Source organism: Cervus canadensis, chromosome 1 (assembly GCF_019320065.1).
Source record: "Cervus canadensis isolate Bull #8, Minnesota chromosome 1, ASM1932006v1, whole genome shotgun sequence".
NCBI lineage: Eukaryota > Metazoa > Chordata > Mammalia > Artiodactyla > Cervidae > Cervus > Cervus canadensis.
In genome coordinates this window covers 98958632-98985506 of record NC_057386.1, presented here as the reverse complement: position 1 = coordinate 98985506, position 26875 = coordinate 98958632, and the positions used below count along the sequence as shown (strand labels likewise).

At 35.7% G+C, this 26875-nt stretch overlaps 1 protein-coding gene across 2 annotated transcripts in view; it reads left to right on the top strand.

Moving 5' to 3' along the window:
* Positions 1-26875, top strand: part of GLRB (glycine receptor beta) — a 94325-nt gene that overhangs the window by 41400 nt on the left and 26050 nt on the right. For both annotated transcript variants that reach the window (XM_043487634.1, XM_043487644.1), the window contains exons 3-8: positions 703-809; positions 2498-2565; positions 17661-17890; positions 17999-18081; positions 20067-20207; positions 25188-25340. In XM_043487634.1, coding sequence (XP_043343569.1) covers positions 703-809; positions 2498-2565; positions 17661-17890; positions 17999-18081; positions 20067-20207; positions 25188-25340 — 782 coding nt within the window. The remainder of the gene's footprint in view (positions 1-702; positions 810-2497; positions 2566-17660; positions 17891-17998; positions 18082-20066; positions 20208-25187; positions 25341-26875) is intronic.

The following is a 26875-nucleotide window of genomic DNA, read 5'->3' as shown; positions in this document are numbered from 1 at the left end:
ACTAGGGTTTGATCGCTGGGTCCTAAAGATCGCCTGGAGTAGGAAATGGCAATCCACTCCAGGATTCTTGCCTGGAAAATCCCATGGACACAGGAGCCTGGCAGGCTGCAGTCTGTGGGATCACAAAAGGGTCGAACACAACTTACCAACTAAACAACCATGAACTCCACAGAGAGCATTCATTGCGCGTTTCTTACACAGTATTATTTTATAAGTGTCAGATGACTTTTATAAATTTTATAAATTCTTGGACTGTCTCTTTGGCCATATCATCTTGTAGTCTTCACATACTTTTTTGCTTAGATAGAAGGTTAATATTATATATTATTTGAAAACTATCTCTTTTTTTTTTTCTCTTAACTCCTTGTCTGCCCTTCCTTTGTGCTTATCTAGATTTTGATTGCATATTGCTTCAGGACAAGTAAGAGGTCTGCTTAACTTTATTTAAAAGAAAGTAACATGGATTATTTGGGGCAGTGTTTTATGCATTTGTTAAAATTAAGTACTGGACTGCTTTTCTGGTTTTTTTTTTTATGACATATCTTTTGGGCTTCTGATAATATCTATTACTTTTCACTTCTATTTGGAAAAGACATGCTATGTATTTGTCTCAAAAAGCAGTCTTTCCTCTAATGAAAATAACCCATGCCTGTTGCTTGCTGTTTCTAAATACTTACCAGGGTTTTTTTTCTTCTCTCATAGGCAACAGTCAGCAGAGGACCTAGCCCGAGTACCCGCCAACTCTACCAGCAATATCTTGAACAGGCTGCTGGTCAGTTATGATCCCAGGATAAGACCAAATTTCAAAGGTTTGGCTCCCCCCCTCCAATATCTCCACTCTTTGTGGTTTAAAACCTAATTTTATCTGTGTAAAATAATTTATTTTGGATATTCAAAACAGTAATAACTGTTCTGTAATGTTCTTATGTCTGAGCAATTAAATGCAAAAAATGTTTAAAGATAATCAAAACATTACTTGTAATAGTTTTATATGATTCTAGGGTTTAGAAGAAAAAGGTATATTGGGAATTCATAGGCTAACCCGTGTGACGGGTTTTCTATTGTGAATTAATTGGCTAACCCATGTGACGGGTTTTCTAAGTACTTTGTATTCTTAACCTTAATAATTTAAATTTAGGCTCTGGCTCTCATTCAGACACCAAAGTTCTACTTTGTAGGAGAACAGCCATATACTCATTTCAGAATAAAGAAAGCTCTGATAGGCATTTAAATTATTTTTTTACTCTTTGTTAGGTTTTTACATTGGTTAAGAAAAAAATCCCTCTCTGCTTTGGCTGAGAAAAAAAGAAGCCATATGGTTTTTAAAAACATGTTAACTTTGTGAATAAACGTGACTATATTTTTACTCCAATAAAATATTACCACCTATCACACCATTTAAAAACCAAAACTGTACTTGCAGTAAAAGTTGTAGGAAGATTGTATATGTTTGCCTACCTTTCTTTCTCCCTTCCCTCCTTTCTTTCTTTCTTACTTTCTCTCTTTCTTTCTTCCTCTTGATGAGTTAGGAAGTTATATGAACATATCTCTGGAAAACTGCCATCTTTGTTGCTGGCTAAGGACAGGTATTAATGTAGATCGCATTAACATTAGGAGGCTTGATTTTTTTTTTTTTTTTCCTTTACAAGGAGAAAAAAAAACAAAAGAAAAGCCTGCAGCTGCTTCTAGTCAACTGAAGTTACACAACGATGTTGTAAAAACAGAGTTTTTTGTTCATTACCAGAACCTACTCTGTTACTTGCAACAGCACCATGGTCTGGGTTGTCACATGTCTACCATGTATTGATTCGACACCTGTTTTTCATCAGTCAGAGGTTATGTGGCCAAAAGGCTAAATTCACATTTTCCCTTTGTTAGCCCAAGCAGCAACCCACAATGAGTGAAAAAAAAAGAAAGCAAGAAAGAAATTGGCAACATTATACCTTAGTTCTCACTCTATGAACTCTAAAATTATTTTCCAACAGGTCAGGCAAAAATCTTTATAATGATTCTGTTGTATGTCTGATTAAGTTTACATTTTCATGGATTAAAAGTCAAAATATAGTAATTATTTTTGTATTCTGCTTGACATTTTAGGTAAAAATTTGAAAGATTATAAAATGCAAAACATAAATCATATTTTTAAATGATGTTTTAAAAAAAATAAGTTACAATATCTTAAAGTAAATGCATCAGCCCAATTGAAAAAATTTTAAGGTAAATGTATTTTCCCAGAGTCCCTACAATTTAAGAGAGAAATATTTCTGAATAAATAACACTATGAAGAACAACATAACTCATTTTTTGTTTGTGTGTTGATCCCTATTTAGAAGAATAAGTTAATAGCAATTGTGAACATGTATCTTGAAACCATAGGTTTATACATCTGGGTGGATTGGAAAAAATATAACAATCAGCAGTATAAACCATAAAAATATGAAGATTCTGACCAAGGTTTTTACAGCCACTAAAATATATCCTTAATTTTTATTGACAGGCATTCCTGTTGATGTCGTAGTCAACATTTTTATCAACAGCTTTGGATCTATTCAAGAGACAACAATGGTAAGATTAAAATTCATTTAATATTTTTAGTTGTGAATAGTTTAACTGGAAAATATTAGAAGAAATTATAACTGAAAAATAAGGAGTGGTTCTCAGGAAAAAAAATGCATGCTCTTTCCTAGTATAAATATTCAAATTTCATGGTTTTGTTCAATTAGTGATTTCACTGCCTTTGTATTTTTGCAGTTCACATTTAGTCTTTATACCGCATTGAAACTTACAGAATTGGGAGAATTAACATTTTCACTCTGAACAACTAACTGGATGCCACCTGGGAAAGGGATTTGTGCAGTCAATATTCTGGTGCAAAATTATTTCCTAATATGCTTATGTGTATGAGTATTCAAAAATATTTGTGTTCATAGTCTTTTTTTTTTTCTTCTAGTCTTCTGAGGATAATCTTTGTTTTCTCTCTTGTACTAATTCTGTGATGTGTGAAGCAGAGAATTGTAAAAAGCAAATTTGATTTTCCTAAAGTAGAGCAGCAGAGCTCCCTGAAAAGATTATGTTACATGAAGAAAGAATAAGGAAAGGCCCAGGAAGAGAAGAAAGGGACAGAAAAGAGAGTCTTGGGGTGGGGCTGCTGACCAGCATGAGTCGGGTGTTAGGGACAAAGAAACCTGTGAAGGATGATTTGTGGATTCCCTGAGTGACGTGTGGATTCCCTGAGTGACGTGTGGTTCAGTTACCCTTCAGCTTCTCAAAGACATTCAGCAAAGTCCACTTGCTTATTAATGTTTTAAAATATTAATATTATATCCTTTTTGAAAAACCACATGTTGAAATGGTACTTCAGGTGGGAGGAAGAAGGCTTAAAAGTTTTGTTTTTGGCATCATTTTTTGAGATATTTATATTTTTTTAAAGTATAAAGTGTGTATTAAAAACCTAATAGTAATGATTAGAACACATTGAGCTTTTCAGGGGGTATCTCAGACCAGAAAAAGAATGTATTCCTGTATTCCTAGGAGCAGCATAGTATGTTATAAAATTGTATGTTACATTTAAATTATGACACATTTTTATATTAATTAATATCATAGTAAAATATATTGTAATGAGAATGTTATTTATTTTTCATAGAGGCACGTCTTTAACTCTGAATACTTGATTTTTTTTTAGAGAGTGTGTAGTTTGGATAATTAGTTATTTCGAAATCAAGTCCATAATTCACTTCCAGTGACTTTTAGTTAACCTAAATGACTGTATATCTAGTATATTATAGAACAAGATAGCTCTGAAATAATGTACAGACACATATGTATCACTGAGGAGACAGGAGTTGCATTCATCATTTGAAAATATGACTAGTTTAAGCACTTCCCATAAGAAGAGCGAGACATGTAATTTTCTCAAGGTGAAACTTCTAGGAAATCTATTTGGTATCTGTGCTTTCCCCCATACCCTGTTTTATCTTTCATGGCACCAGTATGCTACCCCTAAAACACCATGACGGAGGGGTTACATCCTGTTAAAAACATCCCCAATCCTATCCTGCATTTTAGGACAACTAATACAGGGTTTTTGTTTGTTTGTTTGTTTGTTTCTGTTTTTCTCATTTGCACAAGAGTGACACATGGGTCCTAGCTCATTAAGTACCATTAATGTATCTATTCTTTAATAAATATTGAATGCCTTCCAGCTAACAGACAACATGCTTCTTTTGGTCCCATCAGTCCATCGTTGATTATATCAAGCTGAAAACACCTGGGATAAAGGGCTAACAGAAAAGGGGTAGGAACTTTCTTACAGGATATTTGAGAATTATGATAAAATAGCTCATGCTTTCTCACATGATCTTCTCCCGTCCTCCTGCTCACTCTTCACAGCAGTGAACCCAGAGCACCAGTTTCTGGGACCAGATTCCACCTGTTTTCAGCCTGCACTCTGACCTCTGACCTCCATCTTTTGTCTGAGCGGAGCCTCTTACTCTGAGCTACATTCTCTCACTCTCTGCCCCTTTTCCATCCATGTCTTTCATTGCTATCATTTGTTTGTTTGTTAAACTGATCGCTTCTTGACTGTAATTCAACTCTTTTTGTGTGTTTTCATTTTGTTCTCTGATGGAGTATTAACCTCTCAAAGTCAGAACCAGTGCATTCTGCTGCTTCATTTTCCATAAAATACAGAAGACAGTAGGTCCTTAATGAGTGAGTCCATAAATAATGTCGTATTATTAACTAATATTGATTAAATAAATGAATAAATTCTGCTTTTGCCTAGCAAAAAGAGAGCCCAGCTCACCATGAAAGTATTGGCAGAGCAAACTTGAAAAATAGACTCCTGTTGAGTGTATACGTGTGTACATGCTAAGTTGCTTCCGTCGTGTCCAACTCTGCAACTCCATGGACGGCAGCCCACCAGGCTGCTCTGACCATGCCCTCCTTCAGGGGATATTCCTGACCCAGGGATTGAACCTGAGTCTCTTACATCTCCTGCATTGGTAGGCAGGTTCTTTCTACTAGCGCCACCCGGGAAGCCCATGTAGAATTTACTTAATTAAATAACAGAGTAAAGAATGCTATTACAGTAGAGTGTTAGTTTTGTCAATTTAGAGACCTTTATGCAGAGGAGCCAAATTATTTATATTTGCTATTTCTTTTGATGAAATAACCTATCTTTCCCTTTGTGTTGTGCAGATATAGCCTAAAGGTTCAGAATTGGAACCATGCTCATCAAATAGACTTAAATATTCTACTTTATTGTAATTATTATTTTTTGGTTTTGGCAATGTTTATTTCATACTTCTAAAAGAGATTTTTACAGATGTCTCTTTCAGGGCTGTGATATTTTATAGATTTGCTCACTCTTACCAAAAAACAAACTCTTTAATACCTTGTTGTAGTAGTTAGGAAAGGTACAAACTACTATCCATAGATAGATAACACTACATGTCTTCTAAGGGGGAAAATGTGTCTAAGACAAAACTTGTTCTTCATGACTTGTTACAAATGCCAATCAGAAATAGCGATGACTCAGGAGGGTAACTCAGAGGGTACACAGGTGTGGAAAGCAGTTATATTTTGAGCGGGTATTTCTTTCTTTTTTTTTTTTCTTCCAGTCACCAAGAGTGGGCTTATTTACTTTTCAGCTTTACTGAGGTATAACTGACAGGTGAAACTGTAAGAAAGTTAACACGTGTGTGATGATTTGCTATGCTTCTACATTGTGAAAGGATTTCCCCCATCATGATAATTAACACATCCATCATCTCCTGTATATATATTTTTTCTTTTATAAGAACATTTAAGTTCTGTTCTCTTAGCAAATTTCAAGTACACAGTAGTGTTAACAACTATGTCGCCATGTTACACCCTAGATCCTCAAGCCTTATAACCTTATAACCATAAGTTTACACCTTTTACCAACCTCTCCCTATTGCTCATACTGCAAATTATTGGCAATGACTTTTCAACTTTCTATTTCTATGGATTTGACTTTTTTTTTTAAATATTCAACATATAAGTGATACCATGGAGTATTTGTCTTTCTCTGTCTATTTTACTTAGCATGATGCTCTTCAGGGTCATTCATGTTGTTGTAAATGATAGTGTTTTCCTTCCTTTTTTTAAGGCTGAATAATATTCTCCTTTATATGTATGTGTGTGTGTGTGTGTGTGTGTGTGTGTGTACACCACATTTTCCTTATCCATTCGTTCATTGATGGGTGCTTCGGTTGTTTCTATACTCTAGCTGTTGTAAATAATTCTGCAGTGAACATGGAAATACAAGCATCTCTTCTAGATGTCTTGTTTCCTTTGGGCATATACCCAGAGGTGGGATTGCTGGATCATATGATAGTTCTATTTTTAGTTCTTGAAGAATCTCCATACTGTTTTCCATATTTTTACTGGTTTGATTTCCCACTAATAGTGTACAATCTCTCCACATTCTAAACAGAATTTGTTATTGCTTGTCATTAAAAAAAATTATTGTCGTATAAAGTTCTGTTAGATCTCGTCTTTAAAAAAAAATAAAAAGATCTCGTCTTTTTCTGGTAATAGCCAAGGAGCATATTTCTTAAAAAAAACAAAAGTAAATAAGCAAAAAGATACCCCAGAACAAGAGGCTGGAAAAGTAGAGAGACTTAGATTTGTCTAAATACAGGATATATGTTCACGGAAATAGTATGCTGAACACTGTGATATCAGAGAGGCTTGTGTTTGAATCTTTTGTGTACTTGATAAGTTATACCCTAAAGTGAGTGAAGAAACTATAGAAATAAAGCAACAATATTTTTTCTGGCATCGCAACCCTAAAGGGACGGTGACTATAGGGTTATGATGCATTTGCAAGTTAATGTCATATTTTACAGTAGAATCTCATCCTAAAGAAAATGAACCATTTATAGTTTGTTAGTAACTCTGTTGTATAGTTGAGGTTTTGTTTATTAATATCCCCTTAGAAACTTCCCTACAAAGGTCTGCTGAAATAAAGGAAGTCCTAAAATTTGGAAGCTTCAGTATTGGCCAGAGCTTTCCTCTGCAGTTCAAGTCTTTCTACTTTAACTCCATAGCCTGGTGGTGGATACGGCGTTAAGAGCTGCAGACAGAGGTGGAGCAACTTTTGAAGGAAGGCGACAGCCCTTTGCCCCAGTGTATAAAGTTCATTATCTAACAAAGAATCTGTTGAAGCTATGGGCATCAATACTGTAAGGATATTGTAACCAAATCTGTTTGTAAAACATTCCTTCCTGCTTGTTTGTCTTAATTCAGATGCTAAATGTCAATGGCTAAACAGAAAGTGGTCTCACAATCTGTAACTGCGTAGAAGAAAAATCACAGCCATATAAATACTCCTTAAACTCTCCAACCTCCAGGACTATGTGCTCCTTCAGCTTGTTTTCTCATCTCAGTTTTCAGCTTTTTGGTTCCCATTTCTCATGTCTGTGTGTTCATCTGCATTCTGCTGCCTTCCATTTCTGTAAGGTCTTATTATTAACGCTGTAAGTGGTATTTACTGAGATTAATAGCAGCATTACCCAAATCATCAAATAAATGTAATCTTCCTCTTTTGAAGTTGTTACAACAATCATTTATTATATCAGTTTATATTGCTACTGCTGGTGACAACTGAACTAAGACCCTCAAATCAGTGAGAACAGAGGTTTGTTGGAGGCAAAGTGGCATCTGCTCTATGGTTATGCTTAAACTATTTGTTGATTTCTCCATTCAATTCCTACCTTTGACTGAAATCTGTGGGTTTTTATAATAGAAAATGTAAACTGTTGCACTTGTGGGAGAAAATTAGGTATTATGATATAACAATCTATGTACACATTTTGCCTCATCAGAAATACATGAGAACCCTTTCATGGAAATAAAGCCTATTTATACAATCCATTTTCTTCAGTGTAGACATGCTTTGTAATTATATCGAATTATTGTTACACTACAATCCATGATCCTGCCAAACTTTATATGCCTTTCTGCTGCATGAGCTTTTTATGTGTTTTAATAGTAGGCTTCAGCTCTGTCTGAGCAACACAGTTATACCTGTCAAGAAGAAAGTCATATTTGGGATCAGCTAAAAGAGCTTAATTCTGGTTCTTGGAAATTGCTTATCTTTGTTGTTTTAGAACAATTTTATTTTATATATTTTCTTCTATATGTAAATTTAGATTTCTTTTCTTAAAACTTGTCTTAGTTTACTATTCTGTGCATTTTATCACTTTTGTTATTAACTTTCCAACATTGTTTCATTTATTATAGGATAATATTGACATGCTTGCCCCATTTTTTTGGTCTACTTTGCATCTTAGACACTCAGATCTTGAAATGTTTAATTTCTTCGCTTGCTATTCATCTTCAGGGTTTGTGCCCTGTGCTAGGCTAAATAGTTGTCCCCTAAAGAGGAACATATTCTAATCTTTGGAACCTGTGTTATTTTACACAGTGAGAGACTTTGCATCTGTGATTAAATTAAAAGTCTTGCAATTCGGATTATCCTGATCATCAAGTGGGCCCAGTATAATCACCAGGGTCCTTAGGGGAGGAGACAGGAGGTTAGAGTCAGTAATAGGAGATGTGATGTAACCAGTGTAGTGGGGGGTGACATGCAGAGGATGCAGGTGAAAGGATGCAGGCAGCCTTGCCATGCTGGGCAAAGCAAGGGATCAGACTGGCTGCTCAGACCTCCAGAGGGAACCAGCCTGGACCTCAGCTCAGTGACTCTGATTCTGATGTTCTGAACTCCAGACCTACAAGGTCAAGATTGGTCTTGCTTTAAGCCACTGACTGTTGCTAATAGTTATAGCAGCATTCAGGAACTGATACACATGCTGGTGGACACTGGTTAATAAATTTTTCCTCCCAAATTCTCTTGGAGAATTATCTGATTATATATGACTTTCTCCCAAATGCTGCTAGAGGGCTCTCTGATTATGTACATTACTGTTTCCATATATGGAAATGCCAAAATAACCAGTCGTTTTTTGTGTGCAGTGATTACTAAAAGTCTCACTGACTCAAGTGAATCATCAAAAGACATAACTAGAAAGAGAAGCTATGTTTTTATTAGTTAATATATACTGTATTTCTGTCTCTTTTCCTTGTCAGTTACTTTTTAGTGGATTTACCTCAAAATGAAGGTAAATCATTCTTACTCTATTTCTTCTAGCTGTTTTGTTCAGAAGCTTTGGTGATTTGACATCATAAGTCAGGGTATTATACAATTGGCTTTTGAACAACTCAAACTGCATGGGTCCGCTTTTACCATTTTCACTATAGTACTGTCTGTGTACTATAGTACTATATGAGCTATGGTTGGTTGGTTGGCTTAATCCATGGATACAGAGGGACAGCAATAAATTTACATGTGGATTTTTGGCTGCATGGCAGGTAAGCACTACTAACCCAGTGTTTTGCAAGAGTCACCTGTCTTAGACAATCAGGAAGGATGAGAAATGTCCTAGTTTTACTTCCCTTCCTGTAATTTGTCACTATCAACTGATATAGAAAATTTGCACCATAAAATAAGTGGTGTAAATAATGCTGGACCAATCTCCTAATCTTTCAAAATGTCATGGAAATTAATTCTTCACTGCTGTATTTAACAGAAATATATTGAGAACTTTCTGTGTATCTGATCTGGCAGATTGCAACACTTATGGGGGTTATAGTTAAGGTGTCTGCATTGCACCACATAGCAGGCACCCCCAATCAAAATGGAATATTGGCACAGATCTAGAAAAATTTAGATAGTCATATGGTGTTACAGAATAGTATTTAATAAAACTTTTAAAAATGTCATATTGAGGAAAATAAAGTGTAACCTAAGAATTTTTACTGACGTTTTGTTAGCTTGCAGTTCTTGCATGAAATGTCTAACCTCACTGAGGATTAAATTTAAATCCTTTTCAAACCAGGCTTGGTTGAAAAACAAGGTCTGTTGCCAGAACTTTAAATGTAGTGCTGCCGGACACCATGAGATTTGATCTTCTTTGTTTCCATGAATGCCATTTTTTATCATAAAGAAAACAAAAGAGTAAAAATTGCATATCTAAGAGTTAGGTAAAAATTACAAGTAACCATACTAGCTATCCTAACGATAACACAGGATATAAAGCAGTTCTTAAAACTAAAATATCATTAATGAAACAAACTAGTTTTAATGTCTTCTTGTGAAATTTTTATTGCCTTAAGAAGTAGCTTAATTTGGATGTTAATTGGTACTGAAAATTTTGGAGAACATCCATTTTCCAGATCATGACTGTTAGTGTGCTATTTGTGATGAACAATGATAGTATTTGTCACCAAGTTCTTTCAAAACAATTAAGTAATTTTCCAGTGATAAAAGAAGTCTGTTTCTGATGGGAATTTCTTCATTGCAAAATAATATGATAGAGTTGTAATTATAATGACTGAGTAATTGAAAATGAAAATAAATGGGTTTCCAAATTAGTTATCTTAACATAGAGCATTTGAAATGCCAATAACTAGCAATTATTTAGAAATGCTCATAAAAAATGAACCAAAGCATACTAACTAATAAGCTTTTATCTTCTAATGAATGTGAACCCAAAGCTATTAATTTAAATTGTAAAAATTTTAAACACTCCTTATATAAACTTGCAGCAACTTGTATTCACTATAATAATATGTAGCTACGTAGCTAATAGAATAGCATCTTGGAAGGACTTTCATAATGAGATAGTAAATTGTAATGACCAAGAATAATACAATGAAGTAACTGATTTCCAGCTTTTCAGTGATGCTCATTCTAAAACAACTCTGGAGTTCTATTAAGAAATAAAATTTGATACAGGATTATAGTAGAGAGTCCAAACTAATAATATTTTGAGCTTATCCCAGTGCAGCTGGAAGCAAGAAGAGTTCATTTCAGTAGATGCTCAAGGCACAGTTTCAAAATTTGTGACCTAGAAAGGGGTTACTGTTTAGTATAATTGTAGGTCAGTTGGCGCAGTACCGAGCAGACCCAATGAATTACAGTATAGGCAGGATTTTTTTTTTTGAAGCAAAAAGCCTATTAACCACTATTACCAACATTATAAAAGAATAGCAACATAATGAGTATGTCCCAGTAAAACAAAATGCTTGCTTCGCACATAATATAGTCAAGTGAAGTTCATGTACTTTATGTATGTTTTCTCATTTATTCCTTATAAAAACCCTGTGTTGTGGGTGTGTTACTTTATCTCCATCTTATAGATGGAATCTTTGTTCCCCTCTTAACCCTCTGTCATCTTGCTTTTGCTATATGCCCCTCTGCGGTGCTGTGTTTAGTCGCTCAGTCGTGTCTGACTGCGATTCCATGGACTGTAGCCTGCCAGGCTCCTCTGTCCTTCCACAAGGGTTTTTGCTGAAATCGTCAATGGCTTCCTCCTTTGCTGAAAGTATTCAATTTGATTGTATTTGACCTTTGATAGTGTTTGCTCTGTTGACCATCTTAAAGCCTTTGACTCTGGTTTGGTGAAATCACATTCCCAGGGTTTTCTACCTTTTCCCAGACTTCTAGCCAGCCCTTTAAATGTAGTGCTGCTGGACACCATGAGATTTGATTAAAAAGCCCTTTAAATGCTTTTCTTCCCCAGGGTTTGCTTTGCCCCTATATTCCTGCTCTATGTAGTAATACTGGGCAAATTCTTTCTTAGTCCTGATTTTTAGGGGGTAATGTTTTCAAGGTTCATTCATGTCGTAACATGTTCCACAATTTCTTTCCTTTTTATAGCAGAGTAATAATCCATGATGTAAATGTATATACAACACTTGGTTTATCCATTCATCTGCTGATGACACTTGCATTGTTTCACCTTTTCACTATTGTAAATAACACTGCTATGGAAAAGGATGTATAAATATCAGTTGTAGTCTCCTCTTTTAATTTTTGGGGGCACGTGCCTAAGAGTGGAATTGCTGGATCATATGGTAATTCTGTGTTTCACTTTTTGAGAAGAAAACACAATTTTTAAAAGGTTGAAAAAACTGCTTATTGTGAAGACATGTCAGTGATTCATTTAACTCATTAAAGAGGGAACCAGCATCCTGATTTTAGCAGCCACACTGGCAAAGTTGCATGGGAGCTGCGCCTAAATAATGCTGAAAGACTCTTGTCAGTATGTGGCAATGTCTCAACAGTTACTTCATTTTTATCCAGCCCTGTTTCTAGAGGTGATTTGTGGTATCTAATAATAACAAAAATACAATGAAGTAATTGAAAATAGTACTAAATGTTCAGGAGCCATACAATGATAGTCATATCAGCAAGTGAGCTATGCATTAATTCAGTTGGCTATAACAGGGATCCCCAAATCCCCAGGCTGGGGACCAGTACTAGTACTTGTTAGGAAATGGGCCACACAGCAGAAGGTGAGCAGCTGGTGGGGGACAAGAGAAGCTTTATCTGCCACTCCCCACTGCTCACCTTATGCCTGAACCACCCCACTCCCCGCCACATTCATGGAAAAATTGTCTTCTAGGAAACCAGTTCCTGATGCCAAAAAGGTTGGGGACTCCTGGGCTGTAGGGCTTAGCTTTTAGTTCCCTGAATGCCAGACAAAAAGGAAAACATGACGATAGGCTTACATTGTATTTCCCAGTAATAGGAAGCACATACAAAGACCTTTTGTAAGGCAGTTAGATCAAATATGCCTAGCACACAGTAAATACCTGTATGATGATATTATAGTTTTATATGGATTAAACAAATGAAACATTAAATTAAGAAATTCATCTTCAAAATTTTCATATCATGATCACTGACTGAAGTAAGATAACATGGCATTAATAACAGGCTTATAAAAGATATATCGGCACTGCTATCTGACCCTTAAATATAAGTTTAAGACATGGTATTTTATCATAATACCACGAATGCATATTTGAAATACTGAGGATTAAAGATGCAATTTTTGATGATTTGATAAGACACAGTAGTTATGTTGTTGTTTAAGTGGCTAAATTGTGTCTGACTCTATTGTGACCCCATGGACTATAGCCTGCCAGACTCCTCTGGGATTTTCCATGGGAAATTCCAGTCCATGAGATTTCTCAGGCAAGAATACTGGAGTAGATTGCCATTTCCTTCTCCAGGGGATCTTCCTGACTCACGAGTCCAAACCATGTCTCCTGCATTGGCAGGCAGATTCTTTACTATCTGAGCCACCAAGGAAACCCTCCACAGCAGTTAGAGGAGGTAATAAAATAGCTTTTAGTGTATATACTTTTGGAATACCTATCATTTTGACGGATCATTCAGTTCAGTTCAGTTGCTCAGTCATGTCCGACTCTTTGCAACACCATGGACTGAAGCAGGCCAGGCTTCCCTATCCATCACCAACTCCCGGAGGTTACTCAAACTCATGTCCATCGAGTCGATGATGCCATCCAACCAGCTCACCCTCCGTTGTCCCCTTCTCCTGTCTTCAATCTTTCCCAGCATCAGGGTCTTTTCAGATGAGTCAGTTCTTCACATCAGGTAGCCAAAATATTGGAGCATCAGCTTCAACTTCAGTCCTTCCAATGAATATTTGGGACTGATTTCATTTAGGATGCACTGGTTGGATCTCCTTGCTGTCCAAGGGATTCTCAAGAGTCCTCTCCAAGAACAGATTTCAAAAGCATCAATTCTTCTGCACTCAGCTTTCTTTATAGTCCAACGCTCACCATACATGACTACTGGAAAAACCATAGCTTTGACTAGGTGGACCTTTATTGGCAAAGTGATATCTCTGCTTTTTAATAGGCTGTCTAGGTTGGTCATAACTTTTCTTCCAAGGAGCAATGTCTTTAAATTTCATGGCTGCAGTCACCATCTGTAGTGATTTTGGAGCCAAAAAAATAGTCTGTTGCTGTTTCCACTATTTCCCTATATATTTGCCATGAAGTGATGGGACCAGATGCCATAATCTTAGTTTTCTGAATGTTGAGTTTTAAGCGAAGTGTTTCACTCTACTCTTTCACTTTCATCAGGAGACTATTTAGTTCCCCTTTGCTTTCTGCCATCCTTATGGGATGGTGTCATCTGCATATCAGAGATTATTGATACTTCTCCCAGCAATCTTGATTCCATCTTGTGCTTCATCCAGCCCAGCATTTCTCATGAGGTACTCTGCATATGAGTTAAATAAGCAGGGTGACAATATACAGCCTTGCCGTACTCCTTTCCCAATTTGAAAACAGTCTGTTGTTTCATGTCCAGTTCTAACTGTTGCTTCTTGACCTGCATACAGATTTCTCAGGAGTCAGGTCAGGTGGGCTTATAGTCCCATCTCTTGAAGAATTTTCCAGTTTGTTCTGATCCACATAGTCAAAGACTTGGGCATAGTCAATAAGGAAGAAATAGATGTTTTTCTGGAACTCTTTTGCTTTTTCAGTGATCCAATGGATATTGGCAATTTGGTCTCTGGTTCTTCTGCCTTTTCTAAATCCAGCTTAAACATCTGGAGTTCACAGTTCATGTACTGTTGAAGCCTGGCTTGGAGAATTTTAAGCATTACTTTACTAGCGTGAGAGATGAGTGCAATTGTGCAGTAGTTTGGGCATTCTTTGGCATTGCCTTTCTTTGGGATTGGAGTGAAAACTGACCTTTTCCAGTCCTGTGGCCACTGCTGTTTTCCAAATTTTCCAAATTTCCAAATTCAACTGCTGGCATATTGAATACAACACTTTCACAGCATAATCTTTAAGGATTTGAAATAGCTCAATTGGAATTACATCACCTCCACTAGCTTTGTTCATAGTGATACTTCCTAAAGCCCACTTGACTTCGCATTCCAGGATGTCTGGCCCTACGTGAGTGATCACACCATTGTGATTATCTGGGTCATGAAGACCTTTTTTGTGTAGCTCTTCTATGTATTCTTGCCACCTCTTCTTAATATCTTCTAATTCTGTTAGGTCCATTCCATTTCTGTCCTTTATTGAGCCCATGTTTACATGAAATATTCCCGTGGTGTCTCTAGTTTTCTTGAGGAGATCTCTAGTCTTTCCCATTCTATTGTTTTCATCTATTTCTTTGCACTGATCACTGAGGAAGGCTTTCTTATCTCTCCTTGCTATTCTTTGGAACACTGCATTCAAATGAGTTTATCTTTCCTTTTCTCCTTTGCTTTTTGCTTCTCTTCTTTTCACAGCTATTTCGTAAGGCCTCCTCAGACAGCCACTTTGCTTTTTTTGCTTTTCTTTTTCTTGGCAATGGTCTTGCTCCTTGTCTCCCATTCCAGTCCTTTTTTTTTTTTTTTCCCTTTATCTTTATTAGTTGGAGGCTAATTACTTTACAATATTGTAGTGGTTTTTACCATACATTGAAATGAATCAGCCATGGATTTACATGTATTCCCCATCCCGATCCCCTCTCCCGCCTCCCTGCCCATCCAGTCCATTTTAGTTCGCTGATTCCTAAAATGTCGATATTCACTCTTGCCATCTCCTGTTTGACCACTTCCAATTTGCCTTGATTCATGGACCTGACATTCCAGGTTCCTATGCAATATTGCTCTTTACAGCATCAGACCTTGCTTCCATCACCAGTCACATCCACACCTGGGTGTTGTTTTTGATTTGCCTCCATCTTTTCATTCTTTCTGGAGTTATTTCTCCACTGGTCTCCAGTAGCATATTGGGCACCTACCGACTTGGGGAGTTCATCTTTCAGTATCCTATCTTTTTGCCTTTTCATACTATTTGTGGGGTTCTCAAGGCAGGAATATTGAAGTGGTCTGCCATTCCCTTCTCTGATGGACCACATTTTGTCAGAACTCTCCACCATGACCCGTCTGTCTTGGGTGGCCCTACATGGCATGGCTCATAGTTTCACTGAGTTACACAAGGCTGTGGTCTATGTGATTAGTTTGGTTAGTTTTCTGAGATTGTGGTTTCAGTCTGTCTGTCCTCTGATGGAGAAGGATAAGAGGCTTCTGGAAGCTTCCTGATGGGAGAGACTGACTGAGAGGGAAGCTGGGTCTTGTTCTGATGGGCATGGCCATGCTCAGTAAATCTTTAATCCACTTTTCTGTTGATGGATGGAGCTATTTCTCACTTCTAATAATAGTATTAGATATTATTTAATAAAAGATAAGCTATTATCTCTTCCTGTTTAAATATTTGCATTTTGATTTGAAGTTGATGATCTGTTTCATTGTGATCATATCAAAAGGCTATGGACAGATACTATTTTGTGAATTTTGAATACATGAAAATAAGGATGCTTAAGCCCAAAGTGGTTTACACCTTGGACATTTTTGTGCATATTCTCAGTTCAGCATCTAAAATTAAAATCAAAAGACCTGAGCATGATGCCACAATGCTGAGTTTGACTTTATATACTAACAACCCAATGTGTGTCAGAATGCCATTTCACTGGCAAATAAATGTATTAAGGTGTTAAATATGTTTCTAGGGTCATATATTCTTAGAATCTCTGTGTCTTGATATAATTCAACTTTTACAAAGTTGTAAAATTAAAACTTTGGAGAGAGGCAAAAAACTGAGGTAAGTAGCTGCTTAGTGGATTTCCAAATCTTTTTCTACTATTGTTGAATATGGCATAACATGTACAAATTTTGTACATACTTTCTACTCTTTTGCATAATCCAAATCTTATTTGAATATCTCTCTAATCCTTTACTTGTATGAGTTATTGAGGATAATTTTTCTTTTCTTTCTCAAATATGTATATAATCCAGTGTTATATGTATAGTTTTATTTTTAGAGAAGGAAATGGCAACCACTCCAGTACTCTTGCCTGGAAAATCCCATGGACGGAGGGGCCTGGTGGGCTACAGCCCATGGGGTCATGAAGAGTTGGACACGACTGAGTGACTTCACTTTCACGCATTGGAGAAGGAAATGGCAGCCCACTCCAGTGTTCTTGCCTGGAGAATCCCAGGGACGGGGGAGCCTGGTGGGCTGTTGTCTATGGAGTTGCACAGAGTTGGACACGACTGAAGTGTCTCAGCAGCAGTAGCATTTTACTTTTATTGAAATATAGTTGATTTGTACTGTTAATTTCTGCTGTACAGGAAAGTGATTCAGTTATATATATGCCTATTCTTTTTCATAGTCTTTTCTGTTATGGTTTATCACTAGATATTGAATATAGTTCCCCATGTGCTGTAAGTAGGTTCTTATTGTTTATTCATCCTATATATAATAGTTTGCGTCTGCTAATCCCAAACTCCCACTCCATGCCTCCACCACCCCCCTTGTAGTTTTATATACCTATAAATTATTTTTGTAATTTGCTGTTGAGTAAAAGACAAGTGAAATATTTTCTCTTGGCTTCTTATTTATTTTTAACTAAAATTTATCCTACTTTGGGGGGAAGAATAATGGTAATATTTAGCAGTTCATATGCTTTTATGACAATACCAACTAACCCCCTGGTATAATTAGTGTTTGTGTTAGGGTAAAGCAATTATGGTCAAGTACTGTGATGACATTTAAACTTGCAAGTGCTAAGAGGATGTATGTAGAGTCACTAGAAAGACACAAAAGATGCGCAAGCTATTGTGATCCTAGTTGATGTTAGAAGAGCAAGCATGTTTGCGCTGCTTATCTTTGAACCCTTTTTATTCTGGTGCTGAATGTGTTCTTAAAAATAGCAGCAAACACACACATGCACGCATAATTTTTTCCAGGATTATAGAGTCAACATCTTCCTGAGGCAAAAATGGAATGATCCCAGGTTGAAGCTCCCTAGTGACTTCCGGGGCTCGGATGCCCTGACCGTGGACCCTACAATGTACAAGTGTCTATGGAAACCTGATTTATTTTTTGCAAATGAAAAAAGTGCCAATTTTCATGATGTCACCCAGGAAAACATCCTTCTCTTCATTTTTCGAGATGGAGATGTCCTTGTCAGTATGAGGTACTCTTTTTATGGATTATATTTGTGGATTTATATTTTTCTTTAAAAATCAATGTGTCACTGAGGCCTGTGTTAAACGAGTTCTAAGATCTCTGCTTCTGCTTTCAGGTTATCTATTACTCTTTCCTGCCCTTTGGACTTGACCTTGTTTCCCATGGATACACAGCGTTGCAAGATGCAACTTGAGAGCTGTATGTAAATGAGACCCTAAGTGACTATAGGAATAAAATGCTTAAAATTTCGAGACCATATGCGCTACTAATATTGTAGATAACAATGCTGAAACTAATGCTTTTGATTGCAAATAGGCCTTAGAATTGGAGAAGGGAAAGTCTACCCACTCCAGTGTTCTGGCCTGGAGAATTCCATGGACTGTATAGTCCATGGCGCCGCAAAGAGTTGGACATGGTTGAGAGGCTTTCACTTTACTTCATTTCAGGCATTAGAATGGTAGCTCAGAAGGTAAAGAATCCACCTGCAATGTGGGAGACCTGGGTTTGATCTCTGGATTTGGAAGATATCCTGGAGAAGGGAATGGCTACTCACTCCTGTTTTCTTTGCCTGGAGAATTCCATGGACAGAGGAGCCTGCCAGGCTACAGTTCATGGAGTCCCAAAGAGTCATACATGACTGAGTGACTTTCAGTTCACTTTAGGCATTAGGATAATTTATATAGGGAAATTATAAATTTTATATTTTTTATATTTTATTAGAATTATGTTTTACTATATAATTTGTACTAAGATAGATAATCTTTTTGATATTTTGTTTTGGCATTTTATTAGTTTTTTTTATTTCAGTTGAGTTGTTTAGGTATAGTTTGTACAATTCTAACTTATTCCAGTTGCCATCTTCATCTGTATTAGTAACATAGGCAAGATAAAGGAGAAAATGATGTCTGTCCTAATAACTTTTCTAATGTTAAAATTGCATTTTTCACAGCAGAAAATTTGGAAAACCCTGAAAAAAAAATTAACTAAATTTTACTAAGCATTCATTTTCTATGAATCTATAAAAAGATTGTTTACAAAATTGGATTTGGGGTTTTCTTTGCTTCTGTGATCATGTATTTTTCAGTTTCTGAAAGATATATTAGATGTCTGCACCAAAAGGATTAGCTCTAAAATATGGTAAACTGCTATGAAGTTTGTGATGTGAAAATAAAAGCAAGTAATAAAACTTGACAAACTAACACTATAGTGTAAGGAGACTTCAGCCTGAATACCCATATACTGTGTCCTATTTCTACAGAGAATAACCTTATAAAATGTATTGTTTGTACTTGATACACTTTAAAGTTATTTAGTGGTTATTTGTTGCTGTTGCTATTTATTTTTAATTTACTGAAGCTGTATCCTAAATTTGAGCAATATTTATTGCTTTCTGACTATAATTTGAGATTTTGCAGATGTAAGTGTATGTATGTACTAAGTGTATGCATGTACTTTATGAATGTGTTGTATATGTGTGTCTGTGTATCAATATATATTTGTATAGATTTCAAATGTGTATGTATATTCACTTCTGTTGCTGTATACACTAAAGTATGGCTTCTAAAAATACAGGCATGTAAGAGTTGAATGGTAGGTTATTACATACCATAAACCCATGGGCCCTTGAATTGTAACCAGGTTACCTGAGCCTTAAGTGTGAGCTCCCAGAGGTGCTAGTGATGGAGTGATGTCCCTTTGAGGAGCTCTTTCATTGTTTTTCTGAGGCCGTGCAACTTCTTTAGGGAAGTTGGTACTTAATTCTTCCAGAAAATTTATTTTGGTGCTTAAGTTTCTCTAAAAATTTCCAGGTAGCATATGGGCATGATTTGTAAATGTCTACATTCAGGAAGCTAGTATCACTTATTTCTTACTATTTTATTGATGACAGTTCAGAATTCCGACAAAGACAAATGTACTACCATTTTTGACACCCTGGATTTTAACAATTTGCCATATGCTGATTACTTTAGCTTGTCCTTGCTATAAGCCAATTATCTGTAACTTTTGTATGAATACTTGCATTAGTGGCCGTAGATTTTTACCTCTTTACATTTCTAACAGAAGTTTCATGTAAGAATGGCCTATTGTTTTACCATTACTATGTTTAATATTTGGATGTTACAATATTGAAACAGTGTTAATGTTATATCCCAAGCTAGTATTTTGTTTATTTTTATTTACAGTTGGTTACACAACTGATGACTTAAGATTTATCTGGCAGTCGGGGGATCCTGTCCAGTTAGAAAAAATTGCCTTGCCTCAATTTGATATTAAAAAGGAAGATATTGAATATGGTAACTGCACAAAATATTATAAAGGCACTGGTAAGTAGTATCCTTTAAATTAAAGAAAACTAAGTCCTATTCCAAAGATTTATTTCAATACTGTAATATGCTAAGGACAGAATAGAGAAAATAGTTAAAAAATAAGTTTGAATGGTTCTTACTGATATATTTAAATCTTTCATAAAATTACATCTACTAAGGTTAAACATTTTTTAACTCAGTAGATAGTTTTGCTTTTCTTTATGTAATTACAAATAAAAGAGTTTTCAATTTTTTTTTATTTTATATTTTATTCTCCAGGCAGTGATATTCTTAGATGTTGCCAAGAAATTCTGCCTTCCAAAGGGCCAGACATTATGGATGTGAACCATGTAACCCATTTATTGTCATCTGTTGTCATTAGGGCAATTTTTTGATGTTGGTTGACTGCATATTCTTGATTTTCAAAAACATTCATCTTTATGCTCTGCAGGAAATAATAAGCACATGAGGTAATTGGGCATTGGTAAATATTCACTACGTAATATTCTTGGCCTAGGTTATGGAACAGCCAATTATGAAAGCTCAACAAATTAATCTCATTCATTAAATTACATCAAGCTTTGCAGAAGTGAAAGTGCAGTACTCACTGATCAATACTTCCATGACATGATTAGTATTCAAACCTTTGTGTCTCCTATGGTAGTTATAGGTTATTGAGGACTTTAGATATTAAATATAGTGTTATTGCCCTTAGCAATGTAAATAAAAAGATGATTGAATTTTGATCATTACATTCATATTAATAATCAGTCTAACTTGTAAATTACTATACAGGTCTAAGTCTATATCAGGAAGTAAATCAAAGATATTTATGAATAGATGAAATTAAAGTTTAAGTTTTTGCAACATTTATGTTGACTTTGCAAAAATAAAAATATATAGTGTGATTGTGGAAAATTTACAGAGGTCAAATGTTTGAGCTAAAATTCTGCCATTGTGACATCATTAAGGAAGGAAGGACAAGATGATTTAAAACATTCCTATTTGACCCTAGAATAGAAGCGTGAACAGTTGCATAAATATGGCATCATTGTAATAAACATGACACAGGCCAGATAGGAAATAAAGTTAGTTTAAGCATCCGCTATCACTGACCTTTAAATAAATTAACAGATTATATAACATTTATATATTAAGAGTCCCTTCTCTTATAGAGTTTATAGTATTTTAGGACAAGAAGCAAAATAAGCAAATACACTACTGAAAGAATTGCCAATTTTTTTTTTAATGGAAGAAAAGAGCACTCTTAAAAATTTGGCCGGCAGTGTACTCAACGAAGAAATCGTAGATTTCAATGATTGGCGGATATGGACATGATCTTTTTGCTCATTCTGAGCCAGCTCCTGTATTGAACACATAAAATAACTGAAACACACGGTAAATGACTTACTGAATGTCAAGGACAAATCAATGTCAGCTGTGACCTGGGCAGAGTGTTCCTTCTCCTCTCTATGCTCCTCACTCAAATTAAAGAGCCTGACTACAGTTTTTAGGGATTTTTACAAAGGAAATGAAAAAATGAACTTGAAAGCCAAAAGAAGTGTTTTTGGGAGGATTGTTGTATAGAAACACATTTAGTAGATGGCTTTTTGAGTTCTTGCTGTAAGGCATTGTTTTAAGTGTCTTGTAGGAATTCTATAATTTAAACCTCATAGGCGTGTTATGAGTTCAGTGAGTGTTATTATATTTGGAAAATAGTTACCCATATCCAGATTGTATGCTTCACATTTCAAAATGAATAATCTCTAAATTGTTTTGAGAAGTTTGAAATATCTTTTATTGAAGTTTTAAACTTCATCTAGAGATGAAAATGAATTAGTAATTTTATATCTAATTTTATGTAATATAAAATGATGTAAAAGCATTGAAAACTCTGGTGTTATTCATTTTTTCACCTTCAAGCTCTGCATTTAAAAGTTTTCGTTTGGGGATTCAGCAGTAAATAGAGGATAGATCCCTGCTCTTTCATAGATCTATTGGCAAGCAAATAAATGAGATATAATTCCTTTTAGTTCTAAGAAGCAACTAGGGTGTGCTATGATGGACAGTATTTGGGGAAATACTCAAGATTTATGACTAGTAAATCTTTCCTAGATTTTTGTGTATGGTATTTTTTGGTTTATCATAAATGAGTCAATTATATCTCATTATTTACAGAAAATAACAAAAACTCATGGCTAAGAGAGTAATAATTGAAACTATATTTCAGTAAACATGCTTTATCAACATTTATATGAATCATTGCATGTATATAAGAAACATTTTAGTGTTTGGATAATACTTAGAAATGTATATAGAAAAATAGAACATTCAAAATACATGGAATGCTTAACAGTGTAGAATAGTGGATAAGACAGAGAGCAGCATATACAAAAGGATGGCCAATATTTTATTTAATTTGTACAAAATTATCCAAAAATCATGATTTGACTTTAACTTTATTAAAAATTATTGTTTTTGTAATTGTAGAAATAACACAGGTAGATAAAAATATGGGTATGCAAGTATAATTCCAACTCCAATTTCTATACTTACATTGGAAGCCCAAGTGAATAATAATCAAATAAAGCCTCATAAGAAATAGTAAATTGAATTTGCCAATGAACATTTATATTATTAGCTGCCCACCTGCCTCTCATAAATGTAACATTACCACGAAAAGATTAAAAAAAATCAAGAAATGTTTCTGTTAAAAGCTTATGGAGCAAATCAGTGTTATATCCAAGCATGTATTTTTCTGCCAAATGCATCCAAGTCCTGGGAAGTTCCCCAGGGGGTGCCTTCCGATGAAGGACTCAAGTTTCTAGGCTGTCATCTAAATGTGGAGGGATAGGATGCAAAATGCATTTGAAAGTAAGCAACTTTATAGCAAATTGTTATGATATTTGTGACAACCTAGGCTCCTCAAGATACATAATAAACATATATGTGTCCTTCCCTACTTCATAGGCACTAGGTGGATGTGAAATTACCTTGAGCAAGTGATGCTCTTACAAAGCAAGGTACTTCAGAACCACTCGTGGAAAACACTGTGGGCCTTCTTGATCACAACAAATAGACTTGTAAAAGATGATATTTTGGAAGTTTTGCACATGATTGGTAGTTGGAAGCTTATGTTCTTATTTGTCCAGGCAGGAAGTTGAAATAAGAGATGGGCATTGAAAAGGGAGAGGAAGTTTCCATCGGTTTGCCTTTCATGTCTTTTTAGAACCTGTGCACAATTTTCACAAATTGCTTAGTTTTAATGAAATTAAAGGGAATGGCAACCCACTCCAGTATTTTTGCCTGGATAATTGCATGGACAGAGGAGCTTGGCAGGCTACAGTCCATGGGGTCACAAAGAGTCAGACACAACTGAGCAGCTAACAATTTCACTTTCAGTGAAATTAAAATTTAAAAAATACAAACACTGTGCATTGCTTTTTTTTGATATAATATGGAAACATTTGGCATAATTAGAATTTACTTCAGTTCAAATCAGCTCTTTATATCTGTTATGTATTAGCTGTAATATCTTTCTAATCTCTCCAATGTATCGATCATTATAATTCACATTAGGAATAGGATAGATTTCTAATCTTGGAGAAGGAAATAGCAACCCACTCCAGTACTCTTGCCTGGAGAATCCCATGAATAGAGGAGACTGGCAAGCTACACAGTCCATGGGGTCGCAAGAGTCGGACAAGACTTCGTGACTAAATCATGAAATCAATCCGATTTCTAATCTAAGTTATTTGATAAAAGGATAAGAATAGCCATTCTTTTATTCAACAGTTTTTAAGATGTGGATTGTGTGCAATTACTACTCTAAGTTCTGCTAATGAATAAAAATGACAACTATTGTAGCATCTGAAGTATATGTCTTCTTCCCAACTAGGAAAAAGAGATAAATACAACTTTTTAAACTAAAGCATAGTAAAAAGTAATATTGCCTTTTGTCCCATAATTATTTTATTTATTCACTGTTCATTTGTTTTGACATTTGAAAATAATTTTGTACAGTTTAAGCTGAGCACAGCTGAAAATATTTTAACTTTTTGGAATTCATACATAACCTTCCTTTTTTTGATGGGAAATGACATTTTTATCTAAAGTAAGTATTAAAAGAAATCATCTCAGACATCTGGAAGTGTCTCTTCTGTGCCAATGCTAGGAGAATATCTGTGTCACTTATTTTCTTTCTCTAGTCAGCAAAGGCTATTATGATGCTGCCCATAATTTGTGATTAATTTGGGAGACTAGTTGATATCATGGCAGCTCTAGAATGATGTTGTAAAGTGGTGCCTGCTTTAGTCTATGTCTGTGAAAGTGAAATCCTTTCCCTCAGTTAGGGAACATTCAAGGTCCTAGAGTGGAGCCAGAGGAGTCTTGGGAGAGATGTCAGATGAGATATTGAATATCTCTCTGTCAGATGTTTGCTGTAACCTTTTATCTTCACGGACTGGGAACATTCATTTCTTATCCTTGCTAATGTTTACCTCTACCACTGTCTTCAGGGTTAAGGTATAAATATGCATATGAGCTACTGTAGTTATCCTCCCAGATAAGAAGTGGTTCACAGGGCTGAAAATTATGTTGACAATGCATAATCCAGGAGTGTTTCTTTGTAGACTTGCGCCGCTTTGATTTGCTGTTCCCAGTGGCTCTCGGAGCACCCAAGGACAATAAAAAGTTTGTCATTGCAAGATCTCTGAACAAAGACTTAGAAGCTGAGACTGGGTATCACAGAGCAGCCTGGATGTCTACTTCTCAGTCTCATAATGGAGTTGCGAAAGTTTGGGTGAAACAGGTCCCATCATTCCATCCTCTTAGATCACATAAATGATGTCTATTTACAGAACAAAATACTCCATTTTTGGTGGAGTTCACTTTGTGAAATTGCCCCAAGCAGAAATGACTCCTGACTTCTGTGCACACTGTGATTTTGCAGTCAGATGTGTCAGGAACCTCACCCCTGTTTGCGTCTGTGTCTGGCAGGGTACTACACGTGTGTGGAGGTCATCTTCACCCTGAGGAGGCAAGTGGGTTTCTACATGATGGGCGTCTATGCCCCAACCCTGCTCATCGTGGTTCTCTCCTGGCTTTCCTTCTGGATCAACCCTGATGCCAGTGCTGCCAGAGTGCCCCTGGGTAAAGTGTCTCTCTTGGGGGGTCAGGAGCGTGTTTGTGTCTTTATAGAAGTGACTATGTAATTTTGAATTCATACTAAATCATTCGGAAACAGTGAGCCTTGGAATTGTTTGTAACCTTTTCCCCAGACTTCCTCCAATCCTTGACATTGAACTAGATTTTCTCTGTGTTTATGCATTCTATAATTAAACCAAGTTTTCTCTTTTTGTGTCCTTGGGGTATTTTAAGCAGTTAATCCATCCTAAATTGATGCTCATGAAATAATTATTAATAAGTGATTTTCATGGATAATGGAAGCCTACAATCCCCAGTGGTGCCAAGCTTAAAAACAAATGACTATTTGGGTAGAAATCTTTCTAAATCATTTTCTATACTATCTCATACTTTTCATCAGGGAATGTATAACAACAGTTATCGTTTTAAAAATGACTTGGCATCATTTTCCTGAACACTAATTATTCTGTGTGTACCATCAGGAGAGCTAGACAGAATAGGATCGCCAGATAGATATATATCAAGCCTATTTGTTATTTTTAATGCTCTGTAACATAGAAACGCCATTAGCCAGAGTTGGAAATTATATCTGTATTAAGGCATAAGTAGTCTTTGATTGGGAAAATAATTGAGAGCCTTTCTTCTGGGTAAAGTGAATAAACTTCAAAATAAGTACATCGTAACAACACATTTTGATTACTTGGAGAGTTTTAAAATTTTTTATTCATGTGTATGTGTGTGTGTTTTCTGAACACCACATGGAACTTATATAGGTAAGTCTGTGAAATATCTGACCTCTCAGCAACCTGATTAGTTTCAGCGTTTTATTTTTTTTTCTATCATCAAAAAGGCCTTGTGCAAGCCTCCCTCCTGACTTACTGGAGGAATTAAATGAAATACAGATATTAAAGAATAGGAAATCAGGAAAGAGCCAATGGAAATGACAGTTTTATCCAGATAAGAAATTTGGTGATTTTTCTCTAATAAAAACCACAGAGACCAGATCTATATCTTAATAAGCAGAAAAAAAGTGAGAAATTTCATCCTAAGAATTGTTTATCTCTAATGATAGATTAATCCTGTAGGAAAGTAGAATTAACATTGTAGATATTGTACTGGGACTAAAACACCTCAAAACTTGATTTAAAGTCTTATGCTTGTCAAAAATATCATGCTTTTCCCTTAAATTGCTGAATATTCTGTTTATTAGAGTTATCTTACTGTCATGCAGTGGTCTAAATTGAAATATCAGCCTTCCTAGGATGGTCTGGAGACATCCCAATCTCTGACTTGTTTTTGGAGGAAACTCTCTATAAACCGTCATCTCTTATAGGACTTCTGATTATAAAATTCTTAAGCTATCACTTAGCATCCAGCAGACCCAACTATTTGGAAAGAAGTTAATGGTTAAATATCAATCTCTAGAATCAAACCAGGTCTGAATTCCAGCTCTGTGCCTACTAGTTGTAACAACTAGCCATCAGATCTAGCCTCTATGAATATACTCTTGGATGTCAACAGGGATGGAAAAGTACTGCAGG